Source organism: Sapajus apella, unplaced genomic scaffold (genome assembly GCF_009761245.1).
Source record: "Sapajus apella isolate SASKATOON/1434 unplaced genomic scaffold, GSC_monkey_1.0 scaffold190, whole genome shotgun sequence".
Taxonomy (NCBI): domain Eukaryota; kingdom Metazoa; phylum Chordata; class Mammalia; order Primates; family Cebidae; genus Sapajus; species Sapajus apella.
Window position 1 is genome coordinate 261,256 of NW_022437130.1, and position 21,414 is coordinate 282,669.

General features: G+C 47.6%; 1 protein-coding gene across 5 annotated transcripts in view; it reads right to left on the reverse strand.

The window, feature by feature from the left end:
* The window catches only part of SLC41A3 (solute carrier family 41 member 3), a 61,891-nt gene that overhangs the window by 4,395 nt on the left and 36,082 nt on the right, over positions 1–21,414 (reverse strand). For all 5 annotated transcript variants that reach the window (XM_032269250.1, XM_032269249.1, XM_032269251.1 and 2 more), the window contains 5 exons: positions 16,651–16,795; positions 11,954–12,100; positions 6,887–7,031; positions 5,656–5,735; positions 2,824–2,958 (listed from right to left, as the gene is read on the reverse strand). In XM_032269250.1, the coding sequence (XP_032125141.1) occupies positions 2,824–2,958; positions 5,656–5,735; positions 6,887–7,031; positions 11,954–12,100; positions 16,651–16,795 (652 nt within the window). The remainder of the gene's footprint in view (positions 1–2,823; positions 2,959–5,655; positions 5,736–6,886; positions 7,032–11,953; positions 12,101–16,650; positions 16,796–21,414) is intronic.

Genomic DNA, 21,414 nt, shown 5'->3' on the forward strand with positions numbered 1-21,414 from the left:
AAAAAAAAAAAAAAAAAAAAAGTCAAAAAGAGGAAGTAAAATGATCGGAAGAAGCTACTATTGGAAGTTTGTGCGAGAACTCAAGATAATCTATAAAGCAACCATGTAAACAATAAGAATTCAATAGAATGTTTAGGTGCACAAATAACACAGAAAAATAACAGCTTTTCTATATACAAATGACAAGTTAGAAAATATAACAGGGAGTTTGACATCTGAGTGAAAGGGGAAGACATACTTCTTCCTATTTCTCCCACTAAGTACAATTAAAAGCCTGAACATTATATATAAAACAAACGCAAACAGATTCTGAAAGGCTGGCTGGGGACCTTGGGCCACAATTAACAACATGGTCGTGAGTCCCCTGAATTGTCCTTTTTCTCTTTATTTGCCTCATGTATCCAAGACCAAGTCCTGGAGAAGTCAGCCATCAAGAAATATGGACACAAATAGACAAAAAAGACTCCATAGGCTGGGCGCGGTGGCTCACGCCTGTAATCCCAACACTTTGGGAGGCCAAGGCAGGCGATCACTTGAGGTCAGGAGTTTGAGACAAGCCCGGCCAACATGGTGAGGCTCGTCTCTACTAAAAATACAAAATTAACTGGGCATGGTGAAACACGCCTGTAATCTCAGTTACTCGGGAGGCTGAGGCAGAATTGCTTGAACCTGGGAGGTGGAGGTTGCAGTGAGCCGAGACCGCGCCATTGCACTGTAGTCTGGGTGCCAGATTGAGATCCTGTCTCAAAAAGAGACTCCATAGAAGTCTGCTCTTTTTAGCCAAGGGTCAGGAAAGGGGCAGCCCAGCAAAACAGAGAACTTTCAGATAATAACTACTCTACTCCAACACACAGCACAGGATAAACTGCAACCCCAACCCCATCAGGAGAGGCCGAGTGGGACCACCATCATCTGTGGCTGGCAGGGTGAGATTCAGAACTTTAATCCCTACTCAGTGGTAATGGGATCCCCCACCTTGTCAGTGAAGCCATGTGGGGAGCAACAATAAGGCATCTCTCCTCATCCCAGCCAGGGTGGTCTCAGAGGAGGCCTAGTGAGGAACCTAGATCACACCGTGCCCAGCAGTAACAAGGTGCTCCTCTTCTTCCAGGATAGCAATAAAGGCTGAGTGGGAAACCTGGCCTTCCACCCCCACGTGGGAGTAAGGCAGCAGTCCATTCCCTTCTTCCCGGTGGTGGTGCCAACGGAGGCCAGCTAAAATGGAGATTCAAATGTGATCCAAAGTCTTGTCACATAATACCTGAAATGTCTGGATTCAAATGAAAATCACTCATCTTACCAAGAGCCAGAAAAATCTCAACCTGGATGAGAAAAGACAACCAACAGATAGCAGAGTGAGACGACACAGACGTCAGCATCACCTGAAAGCTGTTCTAATGAAGCCACTACAACAATGCTTCATCAAGCAATCACAAACACACCTGAAACAAACAAAAATAGAACATATAAGCAAAGAGAAAGTCTCGGAAAAGAAAGAGTAGAAAGAAGAACCAAATGGAAATGTTAGAACTAAACACACACAATACCCCCCAAAGTCCCAAACAGCTCAGTGAATAGGCTCAATAGCAGAATGGAGAGAGAAGGGGGAAAAACATCAGTCAACTTGAAGAAAAAAGTGATAGAAATGAGCCAATCTAAACAAGGAAAATAACAGACTTTAAAAAAACCAAACAGAGTCTCAGGGACCTGTGGAGCTGTAACAGAGGATTTAACATTCATGTCATTAGAATATCAAAAAGAAAGAGAGTACAGCTGAAAAAGTGATGGCTTAAATTTTCCAATTTGACAAAAGATGTAAATCCATGTGTTCAGGGAGCCTAAAAACACCAAATAGGATAAACCCCAAGAAATCCACACCAATACATGTCATAATCCAACTCCTAGCAACTAAAGACAAGGTCTTGAAAAATGCAAGAGAGAAATGGCTCCATCCCTATACAGCAAAACACACTGAAATGGCAGTAGATTTCTGATAAGTCATGGCAGTCAGAAGGAAGTGGCACATTTTTCAAGTGTTTGAAAACAACTATCAATCCTCAATTTTATAACCAGTGAAAATATCCTTCAGAAATGTGCCAACAGCCAACCCAAAAGATAGCTAAAGGTAGTTCTCAAAATAGAAAGGAAATCCAAAACAACATAACAGGAAAAAAGATTAATTTTTCAAAGCCAACAAAAAGATAAAATCTCTCCAAAAGCTTCCAGTGGTTCTGAGTAGAATCCAGCCTCGTTCCTCAACTCCAAGGCCCTATCTGCTCACCCCTTCCGGGCTCTCTGCCCTCAGCATCGTTCATCCCCTCCTGTCCATTCAACTCAGGCCATATTTGTCTTTTGGTTCTTCAGGCTTGCCACACTCTTTCCTGCCTCTGGGCCTTTTCTAGACTGCACCCACTTTCCTAAAGCCCCTTCTCCAGCCCTCCTCCTCCCAACAACACCTGCTTGTCCTCAGGGAGGAGCTTCCCAACCCTAAGTGTATCTCATCTAATTCTTCACTGCACTCTGCACTTTTGCTACTCAGTGCACACTATAATTTGTAATTATGAGATCACTTGTATTTATCTGCCCTTCTACACCGTGTACTCCAAGGGCAAGAAATCAGCTCTCCCTGTTCAATAAATAATTGAATGAAGGAATGAAGGACAGGCAGGGCCAGGGAGTCTGGTTTCTGGGGCCCTGAAGGTGATGTGTGCTGAGATCAGCCCTGGCCTCAGGCATCCATTGCTACAGACACCAGATTCCAACATGGATGTTTTCTTGTTTAAAGCAACAGCTATGATGCCCTCTGAAAGACATGACACCCACCTGATGTGCAAAAAGTAGAACATGGGTTGGGCCAGAATTTTTTCATCTGGAGGGGCAGGACGCCAGGTGTGCTCCACATGTGGAGGTAGGTTGAGATTCGGCTGGTCTGAATGGCCACCAGATTGCCACCAACACCTACGAGGAGAAAAGAAATCTATTTTCCCCTTCTTCACACCAGTCTCTAAGTTGTATCCCTTATTTTAAGTTCCCTTCTTCCAGGGAGCCTTCTTTGGTTAATTCAGTCTTTCATTCTCTTTTCCTTTCCTCCCACTTGACCACAGATCTTGTTTGGCAGCAAGTCAGGGTAGCCCAGAGCTTCTGAGTGAGATATCCAGGGAGCAACTGCATCACCTTGACCACTGGCATCTCTTAAGGTGAGGAGAGTAGGGCTGTAAAGTAGGTTCTCAATAAATATTTGTTGGTTGCAGCAAGGGTGAGAGGGAGGGGATGCAGGGACAAAGTGAGGATGAGGAGAGTGGATGGAAAGGTGTGAGAACAGCATGAAAAGGCAGTTTGGATAAGTCAGACCTCAAGGCCACAGGCATTGATAGGAACCAGACTAGAGGCTGGAATATCTGAGAAAGTGTTTTTTCACTCAAGGTGGGAAGGCGAAGGTCGGGAATGAAAATAGTAGATAAGAATGAGAGGGGGCCAGGTGCAGTGGCCCACACCTGTAATCCCAGCACTTTCAGAGGCCAAGGTGGGCGGATTATTTGAGTTCTGGCGTTCGAGACCAGCCTGACCAACATGGTGAAACCGTGTCTCTACTAAAAATACAAAAAAATTAGCTGGGCGTGGTGGTGCACACCTGTAATCCCAGCTACTCGGGAGGCTGAGGCAGGAGACTCGCTTGAACCCGAGAGGCAGTGGTTGCAGCGAATCAAGATCGCACCATTGCACTCCCACCTGGGCGACAGAGCGAGACTCCATCTGGGAAAAAAAAAAAAAAAAAAAAAAAGAATGAGAGGGAAGGCAAAGGAAAGAGAGAGATGATCACAGGTGGAGGCATGTGGCAGGAGACGTGCCTGGGACACCTCTCGCGGCTGCGTGGTCTGAGAGCTTTGAAGAAAAGACATTGTCTGCTGCGTGATTTCAATTTGTGGTGCTATGTGAGTCCCTATCTGGGAGCCCAGTTGCTAGTGCAGACTCCCACATTCATAGATGCCTTGGGTATGTGCCCAGAGCAAGTGGCTTTAGGGGAAATAGGATGAGCGGGGTCATGTGTAGATTGACAGGGCTTAGAACACAGAACTCTATAGGCAGAGTAATGAGGCCCAGAAAATCACGAACACATGCGGCTACTGGGAACACCAGGACTTCCTGCTGAGGTTCCCAGATCCCATGGGGTATGAAAAAGGTTTCAAGCTCTGCCAGGGCCAGATGGCCCACCTGACAAAGGCCATGTTGAGCATTCCTTCTGTGGGGGCAGATGTGGGGGCAGGCTGAAAAAAGGTGGGGATTCCCCCATCCTACTTCCTCAGTGCCATGGAGAACTCTTCCTGGCTGGGCCAGGTGTGCACCAGTGACCTCTGGGGCAGAGGCCAACCACCTAGGCTGCTCCAGAGGATGTAAACAGTTGTCTTCAGGCAGAGGACTGCTGTCATCTATTCTGCTTGGCCCATACATAATTTTAAAAAGAAAAAGGAAAAAAAAAATCTCAAATTAATTGGTACTGTTTACAAATTAGGCCCTTAATACAAATTCCAAGCTTCTTTTCACAAGTCAGCTCTGGTAAGTCTGGATCTACACTCTCCCAAGGCAGCTAGTGGCTAGAGCTAGACAGGCACCACCTTCAGAGGAGAAATGCATTCTGCAGCTTGCCCTACCCCCGCCATTCCTCCATGTCTAGCTGTTGCCTTGCCTGAATAATTCATGCAGATTATTTGATTGGCCACTGAAGGCATCTGAGTTGGTGACTCATCCCAAAAAATCACTCCAAGGTAATAAGCCCTCTGTTGCTGTCCTCACTCACAATGTGAAGGCACTTTGGCACTGTCGGGGTGCAGACACACTGAGTGGCCCACTGACATGCAAGGAACACGGACATGGTCATGGGAACAAGAGAGGATGGGCACTGTGGACCCGCAGGGCCTGCCTAAGAGCCTCTGAAGGCTGTTTCTTCAGTTCTCGCAGGCCAGGGCCTAGGGGCTAAACTAGACCAAAACATATTTTGTTCCTCTCCTAACTGATCACTTCCGTTTACAGAAACTTATCAAACATCAGACACCAAACCCAGCTTCGGTTAAAAGAGGGGCCATCCACACAAACCCCACAAAGTTTCGGCCTAGGAGGTCAGCACGTGCAGAGAGCCAGGTGTCAGGCAGCAGGCAATGTGGGGATTAAGGCACCTGGAAAGCACAGTCCTGGATCTGTCTCAGGGACTGCTGCAGTGCCAGAGTGTAGGCCTGGTATTTGTTACAGTCTTAATTTTTAAGAAGAAATCCAGATTTTTAAGTGTAAATATCTGAGTTCTGATGTCAGCAATGAATCAAAAAAAAAGAAAAAGCCACAAAAGCCAGCACCCTGGTTCTGAAGGCCATGCTCAATCGGCAGGTGCCTGCAAGGCCTGGAGTTTGGTTCTGGCAGGAGAGCTCATGTCCCAGGGCTACCTGTGAGCAGTGGGTCTGAGTTGCTGTGAGCATGTGTGGGGCTTCCTCCCCAGGCTCCTTCCATCCTCTGGCATCCCTGCAAGGCAGCAGTCTGTCCACAGCTCAGCTGCCCAACTGCCTGTGTGGGGCTGGTGCTGCCCGTCTCAGGTCTGCTGTTCAGGTCCAACCCAATCCTGGGGGCCAACCTAACCCAGGAACCCCATGGGAACCCCTCAATACCTACCACTTATGACAGGGGTAAATATCGCCATGCCTTTGTATTGCTGTTTAGCAATGGTTTTGCTCAAGATGAGCCCTCCAAAACTGGGGAGAGAGCAGACAGCAGTCAAGTGATCAGAGTTTACACTTAAAATGGCCCACAATCCTCTACACAAATCACCCTCTCAGCCTGGCTTCTCACCGTTAGCAGACACTCTCCTTTCCCCTACACAAAATATCTGCTGCATCCAAGCTGGTCTCCCCAGCATTCTCTGCACCCTGCTAACGCTTTTCCATCTCCACTCTGAGCCTCAACTATTGCAGAAAGCCATCCGAGAACACTCACTTACCGCAAAACAAACACCTTTCCAAGGGCCCACAGCGGGCTGGGCTGTCCCATGACTCTGGGACCACAACTGAGATGCTCTTTAACAGAAAACAGGACCTGCAGGAGGATCACCTCATGCCCACCCCTTGTTCTCAGAAAATGTTGCAGCAAGACCTTGCTCCCACCAGCCATTGTAGTTTAGCACAAGCTTTCCCACCCCTTGGAACTTCTTAGAGTACTGGAGAAGCCAGGTCAATCTGTATAAGGAGCTCAGGAGCCTCCTGGAAGCAAGGATACCTACTCCATCACCTCTTCTCCCCAAGACTTAAAGTTAGAAAACTCCATCAGAATAGACTGGGGTGGCCCCCATCAAGGTCGACTCCCAGGAAATGGGCCTTGAGAAGGGGCTGGAGTGTGGTGGACCTGGGCTCAGCTGAAGGTTCTAAGGCTCTGGAGGGGAGCTAACCCCACAGCTGTCTGGGTCCCACCAGCAGCCATGAGTGGACAGTGACCAGGAGGACGGATGAGTCAGCAGATATGGCCTTAAGGCCGAGGTGTGGGACCTGCCACCCATGCAGGGGTCTGGGCCAGCAAAGCTCTGGTGGCCATGGCCTGAAAGCCACTGTCTCCCCTGGGGCTCCAGTGCACTCATGAGGTGGCCCCAGCTTTGGCTCTTCCTAGCTCCCTGGTGTTCTGGCAACTGTAAATAGAGCAGCCTCTCTTAGAACCAATAAGTCCCAGGGTTCTCAGTGAAAGGGAGAGAAGAAAGTAAAGAGTATAATTCAATCAGCAATGGGAGTTACTGAAGGAGCCCATGGCTACATTTCACTCCATCCCCGACCCCCAAGGCAGTGAGTGTCACCCTGGTTCTAGGGGCCTTCGTGGCTGAGAGGAGGAAGAGGGGGCCGTGGCTCTGGCTCCTGCTCACCTGCTGATGACCATGGCCAGGATGATTGGGAACCAGCCAAACTTCAGGATCTTCACAATGGGTGGGCTCTGCTTGGCAATGAGGATCCACAGTGGGGTCAGAGCCGCAAAGCTGAGGCAGACCAGTGGCGTCAGATATTGATTCTCTGAAAGGAGAACAGGGACACCCGCGACTCACATGGCCAAGGCCAGCATGCACAGGCCCAGCCTGGGTTTCACAAGTGAAAAGTAGGTGAGGATGCTCCTATCCTCATCAGTTTGGGGGGAACTGCCTTGCCATACTTTTCAAAGAACTTTCACCATCCCAAGAAGTAACCAGAAAAGCTCCTCTCTGACCTCAATTCCTGCCACATTCAACTCCACTTTTCTGGCAAACTTGCTATTTTCCCCACATAAAGTACTCTATTCTTAGTACTCTGTTGGCTGTGTGCTGGATCAGTCACCACTGTGGGGGCCCAAGACAAGCCTGACACACTTGGGCATCTTGTGTATTCATTCTCTCCCTTCCTGCCTTGCACTCGGTGTGAGGGTCCCCTTCCACAAGTGACAGAACAAGACTCTGGCTTTCTCCTCCCATCCTCAGGCCCACCCTCATGTTACTGTCATAAACAAATAGAAGTACAGTTTATAGAACACACCACGAGCCAGCACTATGCTCGGTACTTCATGTGTACAATCTCATCTCACCTTCTTGACATCCCTGCTCAGACAGGCAGCAGGAGGAAGCAGACATGCCAAAAAAGGTGGCTGCCCAGTTAGCAAGCAGCTCCATCAGGGATACAGCCCAGGTCCACGGAATGCCAGGGCTGGCTATGGGATGCCACCTGTGGTCCTGGCTGAGGCCAGTCCCAGGCAACCACATGGGTTACGGCCAGCCGGGAAGCTACTCATGTCCCCGTCTCATCTCCACAGGTGGGAGGACGTTGAAGACTGGCTGGGTGCTGGATCAGTCACTGCTGTGGGGGCCCAGGACAAGCCTGACACACTTGGGTACCTCATGCATTCATTCCCTCTCTTTCTGTCTTGGGCTCTGTGTGAGGGTCCCCTTCTACAAGTGACAGAACGAGACACCAGCTTTCTCTAGAGTGGTCCTCATACCCTCAGCCCCACCCTCCAGAGGGTGGGTTCACCTGCCAAGGGGGCCCCAACACTCAGGGGTGCCCAGGCATGGGTCTGTGTCCCACACGCTCCCTCCATGGTGGTGTTATCAGGAACATCCCCTCCTTCCTCCTCTGCATTGAAGGGTCAAGGTCCATTCCTCTGGTTCAGGTGCCCCAGACTGGCTACAGACAAGATATTTATGGTAGGAGGGCATGGCCTCTGCAGGAGATATAAGCCAGGCCCAGCCAGCTCTAACCAGGTCTTCCATACTCTGGGAAACAGCAGCCTGCAGGAGCATCATCTTATAGGATGCTTTTGAATCCAGTCTGAGTTTTTGGTTAGCTACTCACAAGCCCCCACGGGGCCTGCCTCATGTTCTCCCCAGCACACCTCCCCAGTGTGCAATGCCAGTTCACAACTACACCCAGCAGGTGCCACAGTCAGCTGCTCACACCTCGGTGGGTAAAGATTTATTTAATACAGGCCAGTCCCAGTGACTCCTGAGTGCAGCAGTGAGGAGGTCACAGTCTCGCTGGAGAGACAGATGCTCCAACAGTGATTTTGTGTCTAAATCCTAAGTCGTGTGGAAATGAGCACACGGTATAGCCGAGCAGAGGGAAAGGTTCATGTGATGCCTAACTCTCACTTATTTTGCAAATCTAACTCAAATAATTAACCCATACACAAACCTTCTTGTTTAAGTTCAGTTTAGCTTAAAAGTATAATTAGTTTATCTTATTTAATTCTTACAGATCTCCATTGCTACTTAGGCAAACTTGGTGAATCTCCCTGGTGATTAAACATCATTGCTGGCAGGCAGTACCAGGATGGCAAGGAGATGGTCCCAAAGCTGGGACAGAAAGAGTCGCAGTGCCAATATCCCCTAAATCACAACTGTTTGTCCACTTCAGTTGCCAATAGGTAAAGATGGGATGCTTTCTCAAATCCCTGGGCCCACATTCTCATGGGGAGTGATAAACTGCAGCTTTGCTGAGGTTCTTCGCTTTGTCTAGGCACTTCCTCAACAACCGTCACCGCCTGCCCACTGCCCTCCAATCCTGTGAGGACACATCAGTGTGGCCAACCAGCCTCAGGCCCCACTCAGCCTCCTAGGACACCTCTGCCTTAAAGGTAGAAGTTAACCACCCATATAAAGGCAGGCCTGCTTCAGCTGCATATCCTTCCTAACACGGTTTGGAGAGCTTGAGGCACTTTCTTGAGGACTCCTTGAACTTGTGGAATGACCTCAGGCTTTCCCTCTGTTAAAGGATTTTTGCCTGTAACACAGCAGGTTCCTTGCTGTGGGAATAATGGCTGATTTGAATACCACAGTGTCTTACTTTAGTTGCTTATAACAGAACATCTGAAACTGGGTAATCCCTAAAGAAAAAGAATTTGTCCTTATGGTTATAAAGGCTGAGAAGTTTAAGGTTGAGAGGCTGCCTCTGGTGAGGGCCTTCCTGCTGGTGGGGACTCTGCTGAGTCTGGAGGTGGCGCAGGGCACCACATGGCAAGGGAAATGAGCATGTAGCTCAGGTCTCTCTTCCTCTTTTTATAAAGTCACCAGTCCCACTCTCATGGTAACACACTAATCCACTAACCCATTAATCTATTAATCCATGAGTGGATTAATCCATTCATGGGGGCAGAATCCTTATGACCCAATCACCTCTTAAAGGCCCCACTTATCAATACTGCCACATTGGGGATCAACACATGAAATTTAGGAACTTGTCGAAACCACAGCATTCCACCCCTGGCCCCCAAAATTCATGTCATTCTCGCATGCAAAGTATATTCATTCCATTCCCAAAGCCCCAAAGTCTTAACTTACACCAGCATTAACTCAAAAGCCCAAAGTCCAGAGACTCACACGTGAGCCTATGAAATCAAAACAAGCTATCTGTTTCTAAGATACAATGGTGGTATGTGTATAAGGCAGCCATTCCCATCCAAAAGTAAGAAATGGGCAAAAAGAAAAGACCCATAGGCCAAAACCTGAGAGAGCAGACACTGGGGCATGTGGCTCCACAGCTTTCTCCTTTGACTCCATTCCAGGCATCCTCTGCACACTGGTGTGGGGTGTTGAGGCTCCTAGCCCTCTGAGACCCTCCCACCTCCAACCATGGCTGTGCTATGCTCAGTCCACCCAGCTCTCCCAGGCTGGAGTCACACACCAATAGCTCTGCAGTCTTGGGTTCATGGTGGGAGTCCTGCTTCCATGGCTCCACTGGGTACTATCCTGGTGGAACTCTCTGGGGCAGTTCCAGTCCTACATTTCTGCTTACACTGCTCTAGTTGGGGAGCTCTGCAGTGGCTCCAGACCAGCAGCGAGTTCCTGCCTGGACCCCTGGGCTTCGGACAAAATACTTCCAAAACTTGGTAGTGGCTACCAAGCTTCCATGGCCCTTGCTCTCCGCAAGTCTGGACAATTAGCACCACGTGGACCTAGGTTTATGACTTGTGCCTTCTGGAGCAGCAACATGAGTTGCATCAGGGCTGTGTGAGCCATGGCTGGCATGGCTAAGGAGCACTGCACTGGGATACAGGGAACAGAGTTCCCAGGGGGCCCTGGGCAGCAAGCTCATGCCTTGGGCCTGTCCCCTGGAACTATTCCGTCCTTCTAGGCTTCTGGGTCTGTGATGGGAGGGAGAGCCTCGAAAAATCTCTGAAATGCCTTTGGGACATTTCCCCCTGGTCTTGACTAATTAGCTCCTGGCTCCCTTTCAGCCATGCTCATCTCCTTAGAAGCTGGTGGCTCAGCCATACCCTTGGATTCCTCTCCCGGAAACTCTTCCATTCTCTACCATATGGCCAGGCTAAACATTTTCCAAATTTTTCTGCCATTTCCCTTTTCTCTAGGAGTTCACCATATAAATTAAAAATAAAATTCTAAGCTCCATCCCAACTATCTGAATGGACTTCCTCCTCAGTCAGGGCACCCCTAAAATTTAACCTGAAAGACTGGTTCAGACCATGATGGGAAGTGGGGATCGGACAGGCCTCATTATCCCTCTTTGGGATTAACATCCACACAGACTTTTAGTGTGATAAGAAACATTTTATGATGTCTTCTCTCTGAAGCCTATTACCTGAAGGCTTCCTCTGCAAACAAGAAATTTGTCTCCACAATCCTTTATCTTAACACAGACGTTCCCTTCTATTGATCCCAGGTCTTTTGATGAACTCAACAAATTGTCAATCAGAATTTTAAAAAATCTACCTATAAGCTTGAAGCCTTCACTTTGAGTTATCCCATCTTTCTGGACCAAACCAGTGTATTTCTTAAATGTATTTGACTGGTGTCTGATGCCTCCCTAAAAATGTATAAAACCAAGCTGCACCCTGACCACCTTGGGCACATGTTCTCAGGACCTCCTGAGGGCTGTGCCACAGGGTATGGTCACTCATATTTGGCTCAGAATAAAGCTCTTCAAATATTTTGCAGAGTCTGACTCTTTTTGTCAACAGCCATAAACAGTCAGAAGTAACCATGCATCAGCCTGAGCACTTCCCCGCTTAGAAATCCCTTCCATCAGACACCCTAGTACATCACTCTCAGGTTCAGCCTTCCACAAAGCCCTCAGGTATGGACACAGTTCAGCCAAGTTCTCTGCCAATTTATCACAAAGATGGTCTTTACTCTAGGAGATCACGTGTGATAGTCCCTTTCAGAGCACAGTCTGAACAGGAAGAAGGACTGCAGAGAGTAGCTCAGGTCTCACCTCCTCTTCTTATAAAGCCATCAGTCCCACTCCCATGGTAACTCATTAATCCACCGATTCATTAATCTAATCACCTTTTAAAGGTCCTGCCTTTCATTACTGCCAAGTTAGGGGTTAAGTTTCCAACACATGAAATGTGGGGGACACATTCAAACAACAGCACATGGGCTGAGTGCAAAAGTACCCACTCAACCTTGGTGGTGACCTGCTCCAGTACCCCTCCTCTGTGGAGCCCCACTTACCTTTATGTCTATAGAAGAAGCTGCTAACCAAAGCCAGAATGGACAATGTGATGAGGTCTCCTAGGCTGGCTGCAATGGGCGTGGCAATGTTGTCTGGGTTGACCCCGAGCTTTCGAGCACCAATCACTATACAGACCATCAGCACCCCTGCAGAAAGAAAGGAGAAAGAGCAGACTCAAATCCCAGGCAGCCAGATGGCCCTGAGCAGGCACGGCAGCAAGGGATGGGCAGCACAGAGCCGGGAATGGCAGGTGGCAGGGAGGCTACTCATTAACTTGCCTCCCTCCATAAAGGCATTGATGTGAAGCCAGGCTGCCCTGACTTTCAGAGCTTCCCACTACACCAGAGGCCTGGGAAGGCTGGGAGAGTTGGACTTCACTATGTGACCTGTGCGCATGATGCTAAGTAGTGACCTGTGGCTCCTGGGCTCCTAGATCACCAGGAACCACAGAGACAGGCAGCCCACAGCCCCATGCTGCACGGGGGCTGCTCCAAAGAAGCTCAGAGCAAGGAGCCTCCCAGGGGTGAGCTCATGGCCTCCTGTGTTTACTGGCATCCTCTAAGAAGCAGACACGAAGATGGAATCAGCCAGGTAAGAGATTTATTAGGAACTAGGCCTGTGAGGGAAGACCGGGAGGGTGGGAGCTGGGAGCACTGGCAGACATTGACACAGGCAGGGCACAGGAGAGGGGAGGAGGTAAGGTGGGGTGCATCTGAAACTGCACTGCATTTCTAGGTGCACTCAGCCAGGCTGTCAGAGGCACCCTTGGAGGGCCCTGCGTCTCCCAGGAACAGTCCTGTGATGGGAGCCTGGCGGTGCTGTCCCTGGGCACTGGGAGGCGCACGCTGTGTTGGTGGATTTCAGGGTGAAGCACTGAGAGGTGAGGCTCACACTTCCATGGCCACCATGACTCTGCAGTCCTCCTTCCTGTTCAGACTGTGCTCTGAAAGGGACTATCACATGTGATCTCCTAGTCCACATCCACGGCCTAGGGCTTGACTCCACAGACTCTCACTTGGTTCTCTAAGAAGATGCTCTGTGTTGTGGTTATTGGCATTTGAACACTTTACTCAGGATCTTGTAACTCTAAATATAATTACAATCACCAACTAATGCCATCCTCAAGCTGCCACCACAAGCTGGTTTGTGCCTTGCCTGATCTTGTGAACAAGTCACAGCCCTGTTAAAGAGGGAAATTAAATAATAACAATAGTAGTTTGTCGATGAGTTTGTGTCCTTTGTAGGGACATGGATGAATCTGGAAACCATCATTCTCAGCAAACTAACACAAGAACAGAAAATCAAACTCCATATGTTCTCACTCATAGGCGGGTGTTGAACAATAAGAACACATGGACACAGGGAGGGGAGCATCACACACTGGGGTCTGTTGGGGGGGAATGGGGAGGGACAGCAGGGGGTAGGGAGGTTGGGGAGGAATAACATGAGGAGACATGCCAGATATAGGTGATGGGGGGATGGAGGCAGCAAACCACATTGCCATGTAGGTACCTATGCAACAATCTTGCATGTTCTGCACATGTACCCCAGAACATAAAGTGCAATTAAAAAAAAATTATATATATATATGATCCCCACATTCCAGAGAGGATCCTGTCATACACCCAGAAGAAAGGAAGGCTGCACAGAGAGACCAGAAAGAATCTAGACAAATAGGCCTTGCTGGCTTTCCTCGCTCCATTTACTAACGTTAGGCTATACTCTTTTTGTCCAATCATATTTCTTCACAGCTATCAATAATTTGTTAAACCTAAGCATAAAAAAGGACAATTTTCCCTGTATCTTTGGGTCTTCATTCTGAAGGTTCCCATCGATACACATCAAATAAATTTGTATGCCTATTTAAAAAAATAGTTTGTAATTGCTACATAATAAAATAAAGTTTACTGTAATTGTGTTTAATATAAATCCTATCCCCCAGCTCTGCTTAAAATTAACTAACTCCCTGTAAAACCTACCTTATCTATTCTCCTCACATTCTCAGCAAAGTTCCCAGGCATCTCAAGACTCCTATTTTTCTTGCTGACCAGCTGCAAGGTCACAGAACAAGATAACACCTAAAGAATGTACAATGTGTTTCTCAAAATGCTATTTTTCAAATGTAATGTACATCATAAGACACACTACAAATTAATTGTTTTTTGTTTTGCCTTCTGTAAACCTGTTAGCTGCTAAGTCATCCTGAATGTATAAAAAGTACCCCATTTTCTTTGTCTTTTGCTCAGTTTTCGGATACAAATGCATGGAGCCGGCGCACCTAAATAAAATCCTCCTGTTTCACACATTGGTCTCTCCAGTCTCCTGATATCTGCAACATTGTGTCTCCTTCTGAATGCCAGCTGTAAGTGAATCTGAGCTTGCATGCTGAGTCAGTGAGGTGGGGACAATCTTGCAGGGACCATTTAAAGGAACACCACTGGTTTGGGGGCACCTATTGAAAACCACTACCCTGAGGCTTGTGTGACAGCCTCTTCAACGGCACCCGGTGAGACAACCGCAATGCTTCTGAACAGCCATGGACAATACAGATTTTGCTTATGTTGCTAAGCTTCACCCCATCTCTCTGGGATTAGTTTCCTCTTCTGTAAAATGAGGAGCTGGGAATGGTGTTCTCTATAAGCCCCTGCAAAGACAGGGCTGGCCTTCAAGACTGTTAGACTCTGTTGTTTTCAGGAGACTTTACGCTGAGGGTCTCCTGGGTCTTCTTTGGAAAGTCTGGCACATTCATCCTGCCCCATCCGTGGACCAGGCTGGGTCACAGCATCCACCATCTGTCCATGCCTGCTCAGGCTGTGACCAGAAGCCAGCCTCAGGCAACACCTTGAGCAGGGACATGTGATTTGTAAACCTGCAGCTGGGCTTCAGCACAGTCCTCTTCTGGCCTACACCCTCCATGCTGGCTCCATGCCCTGGCACAGGAATGGGGCTGATCAGCTGCCTGGTAGGAATGAGAAACCTCAAATAGCCCACATGGGTAACCCACAGCAAGCCAAGCCCAGATGGTATTGACTGAGCAAGTAGGTGGGGGAATGGATGTATAAACACAGGTTCCGTTGTGAAGTTACCAACATTTACTTCTTTCACTGCACCAAAGCAAGGCACCTGGTCTGCAAGATTCACACAGACACATGACCCAGGAGAGAGCTGGAGGACAGTCCATTCACTCAGCTAAAATCTGTGAGCTGGTTATAAGCCTGGCCCGGATTTAGGGGATGACAGTAACCAAAAGGTTCTGTTCCCATCAGTGGAAATGCCTGTCAGGTTGGGGGAGAAACAATATGCAAGTGTGTGAACATACATTTGAGGTGAGGTGAGTAAAACAGGACACTAAAGGAAAGCACGACTGGAACCAAGGTCACCTTAGTGTTGGTCAGAGAAGGCCTGAGGACAAAAGCGACACATGGCACTCATTCTACTGTCCTGTACACTCACAAGTTTATTGTCTATAGCCATATAGGCTATAAAATCAAAACACATTTTGTTGACAGTCTATCCCTAGCACTACACAGTGTCAGGCACACAGCAGACACCTGGCAACAACTGAATCACCAATGGATGACCATGCAATGTGGCGAATGTGTGGTGATTGTGCTTTCCCCACACATGTGAGCCCTAGGGAAGAGGGTTATGTCTGCCCGCAATTCTGTCTCACATATGCTGCAGGCACACATTAAACACCTGCTGTGTCCAGCATGAGACAGGAGCAGCAGACAGCAGGTGGGAACTGCTGGGTCCCCATTCTTGAGGAGGTGACATTTTAGCAGGGAGGTGAGGCAGAAAGATGATGAAACAAGACAATCTAAGCTACACAAGCAGAGCCGGGGTCCACGGGAAGGGGAGAGAGGAGGAGGGTGCACATGGGAGGGTGGTGCTGTGCATTCAACACTACTGTCCCCCTAACCCACACGTTGAAATCCTCACCTCTAAGGTGATGGTGTTAGGAGGTGGGGCCTTTGGGAGGTGAGGTCATGAGGACTGGGGGCCACATGAATGAGATGAGGGCCCTTATGAAAGAGGCCCCAGGGAGCTCCCACATTTCTCTCCACCATGTGACGACGGTGAGAAGCGATGGCTGCAGCCTCAAAGGGAGCAGCCCCGATCCCAGCCCCACAGGCACCCAACCTTGAGCTCCAGCCTGCAGCCCAGTGAGGAGTAAATGTCTGCTGCCACCGAGCTGACTGGGAGCTCCGTCACAGCAGCCACAGGCCCCTCAGACAGGTCAGAAAGGCCTCTCTGAAGACATGAAATGGAAGCTCAAATCTGTGCCTTGCCTCCAGGATGTCTGCAGCCTCCAGAGTCCATCACAGGCCTGTGTGTAAGGTTATGCTCAATAAGTGCCTGAAAACCAACAGGCTGACCGAACAGACAGATGCAGAAGCCTGCTGTGTGCAAATGTCAGACCTCAGCACAGGGGCGTGACCAGCTGAAGAGATCTGCAGAGCAGGACCAGAGGTGGGTGGTGGCAGGGGCAGCACACACCCCTGCCTGGGTGAGGGCACAGGGCAAGCCATGAAGACCTAGCTGGCTCCCTCCACCCTATTAGTGAGACCCCTGAGCCCACCATCAGTCCCATTAGTGGTAAGACTACCCAGAAACTGAAAACACAATGAGCCCTGAGGTGGGAACTCGGAGGAGCAGGGGGTGGGTGGGGGCACACAGCTGGGGCATGGCTCACCCAGGGCAAAGGCTGCAAGGAAGGCAGTGAGGACACTGCTGGCACACAGCAACTCCACCTTGGCGATGTCCACCTCTTCTCGGGACACAGCGCCCAAGAGCAGTGCAGCCACAGCAGCCAGGAGCCCCACGACAGTGGCCTGCACCTGTCGGGCAGAAATCAGAAGCATGAGGGGGGCCCCTAGGGCCACAGCCACACTCCCTGCCCTTCATACCTTGCTCACCACAAGGGGTGGGGTGCCACATGCTACTGCCTCCTTTTCTTCACCCTAAAATCTCACAAGGCCTCACCCCAGGAACAACTAACACCACAACCCATATCTGCCTTGAACCCAACTCCCCCGAAACCACACTGGCCACCTCTGCTCCCTTGCTGGGCACCGCCCTCAACGGCAGAATCTATTTCTGCATCTTCTGCTCAGACTTCAGTCAGGGGCCACCTGGTCTCTTGCTCACAACTCCACTCTCACTGGTCTGGGCAGAAGTGCTCTGCAACCCCCAGCAGTGCAGACAACACACCTCACTTACCATGTGGTGCACCCCATGATGCAGAGCAGCCACGCAGGAGGCCTCCGCACACTTTCGGTCTCTCCCGGCACCCTGCACACACCCTCCCCTTCCAGGCTCTGTTCCCATCTCTGTCCGGCCGAGCACACACTATAGCATGCGCCAGGAGCTGCCCTGATCTGGACATCAATACTGGCACCTCTAATCCAAAATGCTGACCTGGAAATGTTATTAAAGAAGGACACAGAAACAAAGAGCTCCACCCTGCACAGGGAGGAGAAGAGTGATATGGTTTGATTCCATATCCTCACCAAGTTTCATGTGGAACTGTTATCCCCAATGTTGGAGGTGGGGCCTGGCAGGAAGTGACTGGATCATAGGGGCGGTTTCTCATGGTTTAACATCACCCCGTAACCCCTTGGTGAAGTCATTGATAATTGTAAGTTGTCATGAGTTCTGGTTGTTCAAAACTATGTGGCACCTCGCCCCTCTCTCTCTCGCTCCTTCTCTGGCCATGTGAAGTGCTGCTCCCCTTTGCATTGCCCCCTGCTTGTAAGTTTCCTGGGGCCCTTCCACAAGCTGAGCAGATGCCAGCATCATGCTTCCATGCTGTACAGCCTGTGGAATCATAAGCCAATAAACCCTCTTTTGTTTATAAATTACCCAGTCTCAGATATTTCTCTGTAGCTGTATGAGAAGAGACTAACATAGAAAAATGGTACAAAGGAGTAGGACACTGCTATAAAGATACCTGAAAATGTGGATATGACTTTGGAGCTGGGTAATGAGCAGAGGGTAGAAGAGCTTAAAGGGCTCAGAAGAAGACAGGAAGATAAGGGAAAGTTTAGAACTTCTTTGAGACTTGTTAAATGGTTGTGACCAAAATGCTGGTAGTGATATGGACAGTGAAGGCCATGCTGACGAGGTCTCAGATAGAAATTAGGGTCTTTTTGGGAACTAGAGCAAAGGTCCCTTTTGTTACACTTTAGAGAAGAACTTGGCTGTATTGTGCCCCTGCCCTAGGGACCTGTGTAACTTTGACCTTGAAAGTGATGATTTAGGGTATCTGGTAGAAGAAATTTCTAAGCAGCAAAGCATTCAAGATATGACCTGGCTTCTTCTAATAACCTATGCTCATATGCATGAGCAAAGAAATGATGTAAAACTGGAACTTATAATTAAAGGGGAAGCAGAGAGTAAAAGTTTGGAATATTTACAGCCTGGCCATGTGGTAGAAAAGGCAAACCCACTTTTAGGGGAGAAATTCAAGCAGGCTGCAGAAATTTACATAAATGAAAAGAAGCCAAGTGCTAATAGCCAAGACAATGGGAAAAGGCCTAGAAGACATCTCAGAGACCTTATTGGCAGCCCCTTCCCTCACAGACCCAGAGGCCTAGGATGACAGAATGGTTTCATGGGCCAGGCCCACAGCCCCTGCTGCCCTGCACAGCCTCAGGATACTCCTTCCCACATCCCAGCCACTGAAGCTTCAGCCATGGCCCAAAGGAGCCCAGGTACAGCTCAAGCTGCTGTTTCAGAGAATGCAAGCCATAAGCCTTGATGGCTTCCACATGGTGTTATGCCTGTGGGTGTACAAAGTATAAGAGTTGAGGCTTCAGAGTCTCTGCCTAGATTTCAGAGGATGTATGGAAAGGTCTGGATGTCCAAGCAGAAGCCTGCTGCAGGGGTAGAGCCCTCATGGAGACCCTCTACCTGGGCAGTGTGGGGGGAAATGTGGAATTAGAGCCCCCCACCCCACCACCACAGGTCCCACTGGGGCACTGCCTAGTGAAGCTGGGAGAAGAGGATCTCCATCCTCCAGATTCCAGAATGGCAGATCCACCAGCAGCTTGCCACCATCAGCCTGGAAAAGCTGCAGGCACTGAACACCAGCCCCTAAAGCCTCTGTGGCTTTGCAGGGTTCAGCCCCATCTGCTACTGTCACAGTAACTAATTTGTCTTTGATTTTACAGGCTCATTGGCAGAAGGTACTTGCCTTGTCTCAGATGAGACTTTGGACTTTTGAGTTAATGCTGGAATTAGTTAAGACTTAGGGTGTCTGTTAGGAAGCCATGATTTTATCTTGCAATGTGAGAAAAGCGTGAGATTTGAGGGTCCAGGGGTGGAATGATATAGTTTGTATTTGTTCCTCCACCAAATCTCATGTCAAATGGTAATCCCCAGTGTTGGAGGTGGAGCCTGATTGGAGGTGACTGGATCACAGGGGTGGTTTCTATGGTGACCCTCTTGGTGCTGTCACCTACAATAAGTGAGTTCTGCTGAGATCTGGTCCTTAACAAGTGTGTAGCACTCCCACCCACTACTCTTTTGCTCCTTCTCTGGCCACACGAAGTGCTGGCTTCCCTTCTGTGTCCCACCATAATTGTAAGTTTCCTGAGGACTCCTAAGAAGTCAAGCAGATGTTAATATCATGCTTCCTGAACAGCCTGTGGAACCATAAGCCAATTAAACTTCTTTTCTCTATAAATTACCTAGTCTCAGATATTTCTTTAAAGCAATGCAAAATGGACTCATACAAAGAGCTAGTTTTTTAAAGCTAAAAAATGCTCCCCAAGTTAATCTATGTAATTCCAGTCAAAGTCCCAACAAGATCTTTCATGGCACTTGGCAACTCATTTTAAATTTCACAAAAATTAGTAACTGTGCAAGAATAGCCAAGACAGTTTCAAGAGGGGTCAAAGAAGTAGTTCTGAGATATTCATGATCCATGTGTATTTTAAAGCTGCAGGAATGAAAGCAGGGTGGTGCTAACAGAAACAAATAGATCAGCAGGACAGAACAGAGTCTAAGAATAGAACCATGAATATATGAAAATTTAATATATAAAAATGTAATAATGAATATATAGTATGATAAAGGTGGCATTGCATATCAGCATGGAATGGGTAAATATTAAACAGGGTAAGGAAAATTGGGTCCCTACTTCACACCATGCACACATACCCATGAACATAAAAACCATATTCCATAAAATAAAATATATAATATATATTATACAGAATATATAATTATAAAATGTATAATGTATATTATATACATTACATATAATATATATTATATATTATATTTTAGGAAAATTCTAAATAAAATCTCAATATGCGTATAGTATAAAACTTTTTATGCTTAAACAATATATATTAAGTTATATATATAAAACTTTATAACTTATATACTATGATAATAATTATTATATATATTATACATATATACACAAGTCCATTTATACACTGGACTTCATTATTCTGGCTACTAACTAGAAAAATGCACAAGGTTTATGGATAGGCAACTCACAGAAAATACAAATGGATAACAGACGTCCATAAAGACAAACTTCTCTAGTAGTTAGGAAAATTCTAAATAAAATCTCCACTTGAAGTTATCTATTTGTAGCTGATGCTGTTCTTCCTCTTTTAAAAGGTAAGCACTGTCTTGTTTTCTACTGGGATCCCTGTTCTGAGCACAGAGCCTGGCACTCTGCAGGTAGTTATACAGGCTCAATGGATAGATGGATGAATGGACAGATGTGTGGGTGAATAGGTAGGCGGATGAATGGGTGAGTGGGTGGATGAATGGACAGATGGACAAATGGATGAGTAGGCAGGTAGGTGGGTGGGTTGGTGGGTGGGTGGCTGGGTGGCTGGATGGATGGATGCATAAGATATACTTTGTTTATTCATCAGATTAGGTAAGATTAAAATTTAAAAGGTTGATAATATAAAATACATATTGACAAGTATGTGAGAAAATGGTTCTTTTACACATTGATGGGGGTCAATATTGGCACAGGAATTTTGGGGGAAACTTTGGCTATAATTTTTCTATATACCTTATGATTCAGCATTTTCTCTAAAGAACACTTGCATATGTGTACAAAGCATTCACAGCTGATATTTACTGAGTGCTATCTGCTACATTCAAAGTAATTTTTATTCAATAAGTCATATTAAAAGTACAAGGTACAGAATCGTGTGTATAGTGTAAAACTTTTTATGTTTAAACAATACAGAAAACCATATATATTATCCGTGGACACACATATATATGGTGAATTCAAAAAGTAGTTTAGAAGAATATTTTTAAATCTAATTAGGTTATAGAGAAACTGATTCAAATATTGCTCAGATATTAATGGTAGGGCTAATTATTTATTATTAAGAAATGAAATAGTTTTTAATCATTTTGGAGGGAAATCTAGAGGTTTGAACTGTTCATACTCTTTGAACGTGTGGGAAGTTAT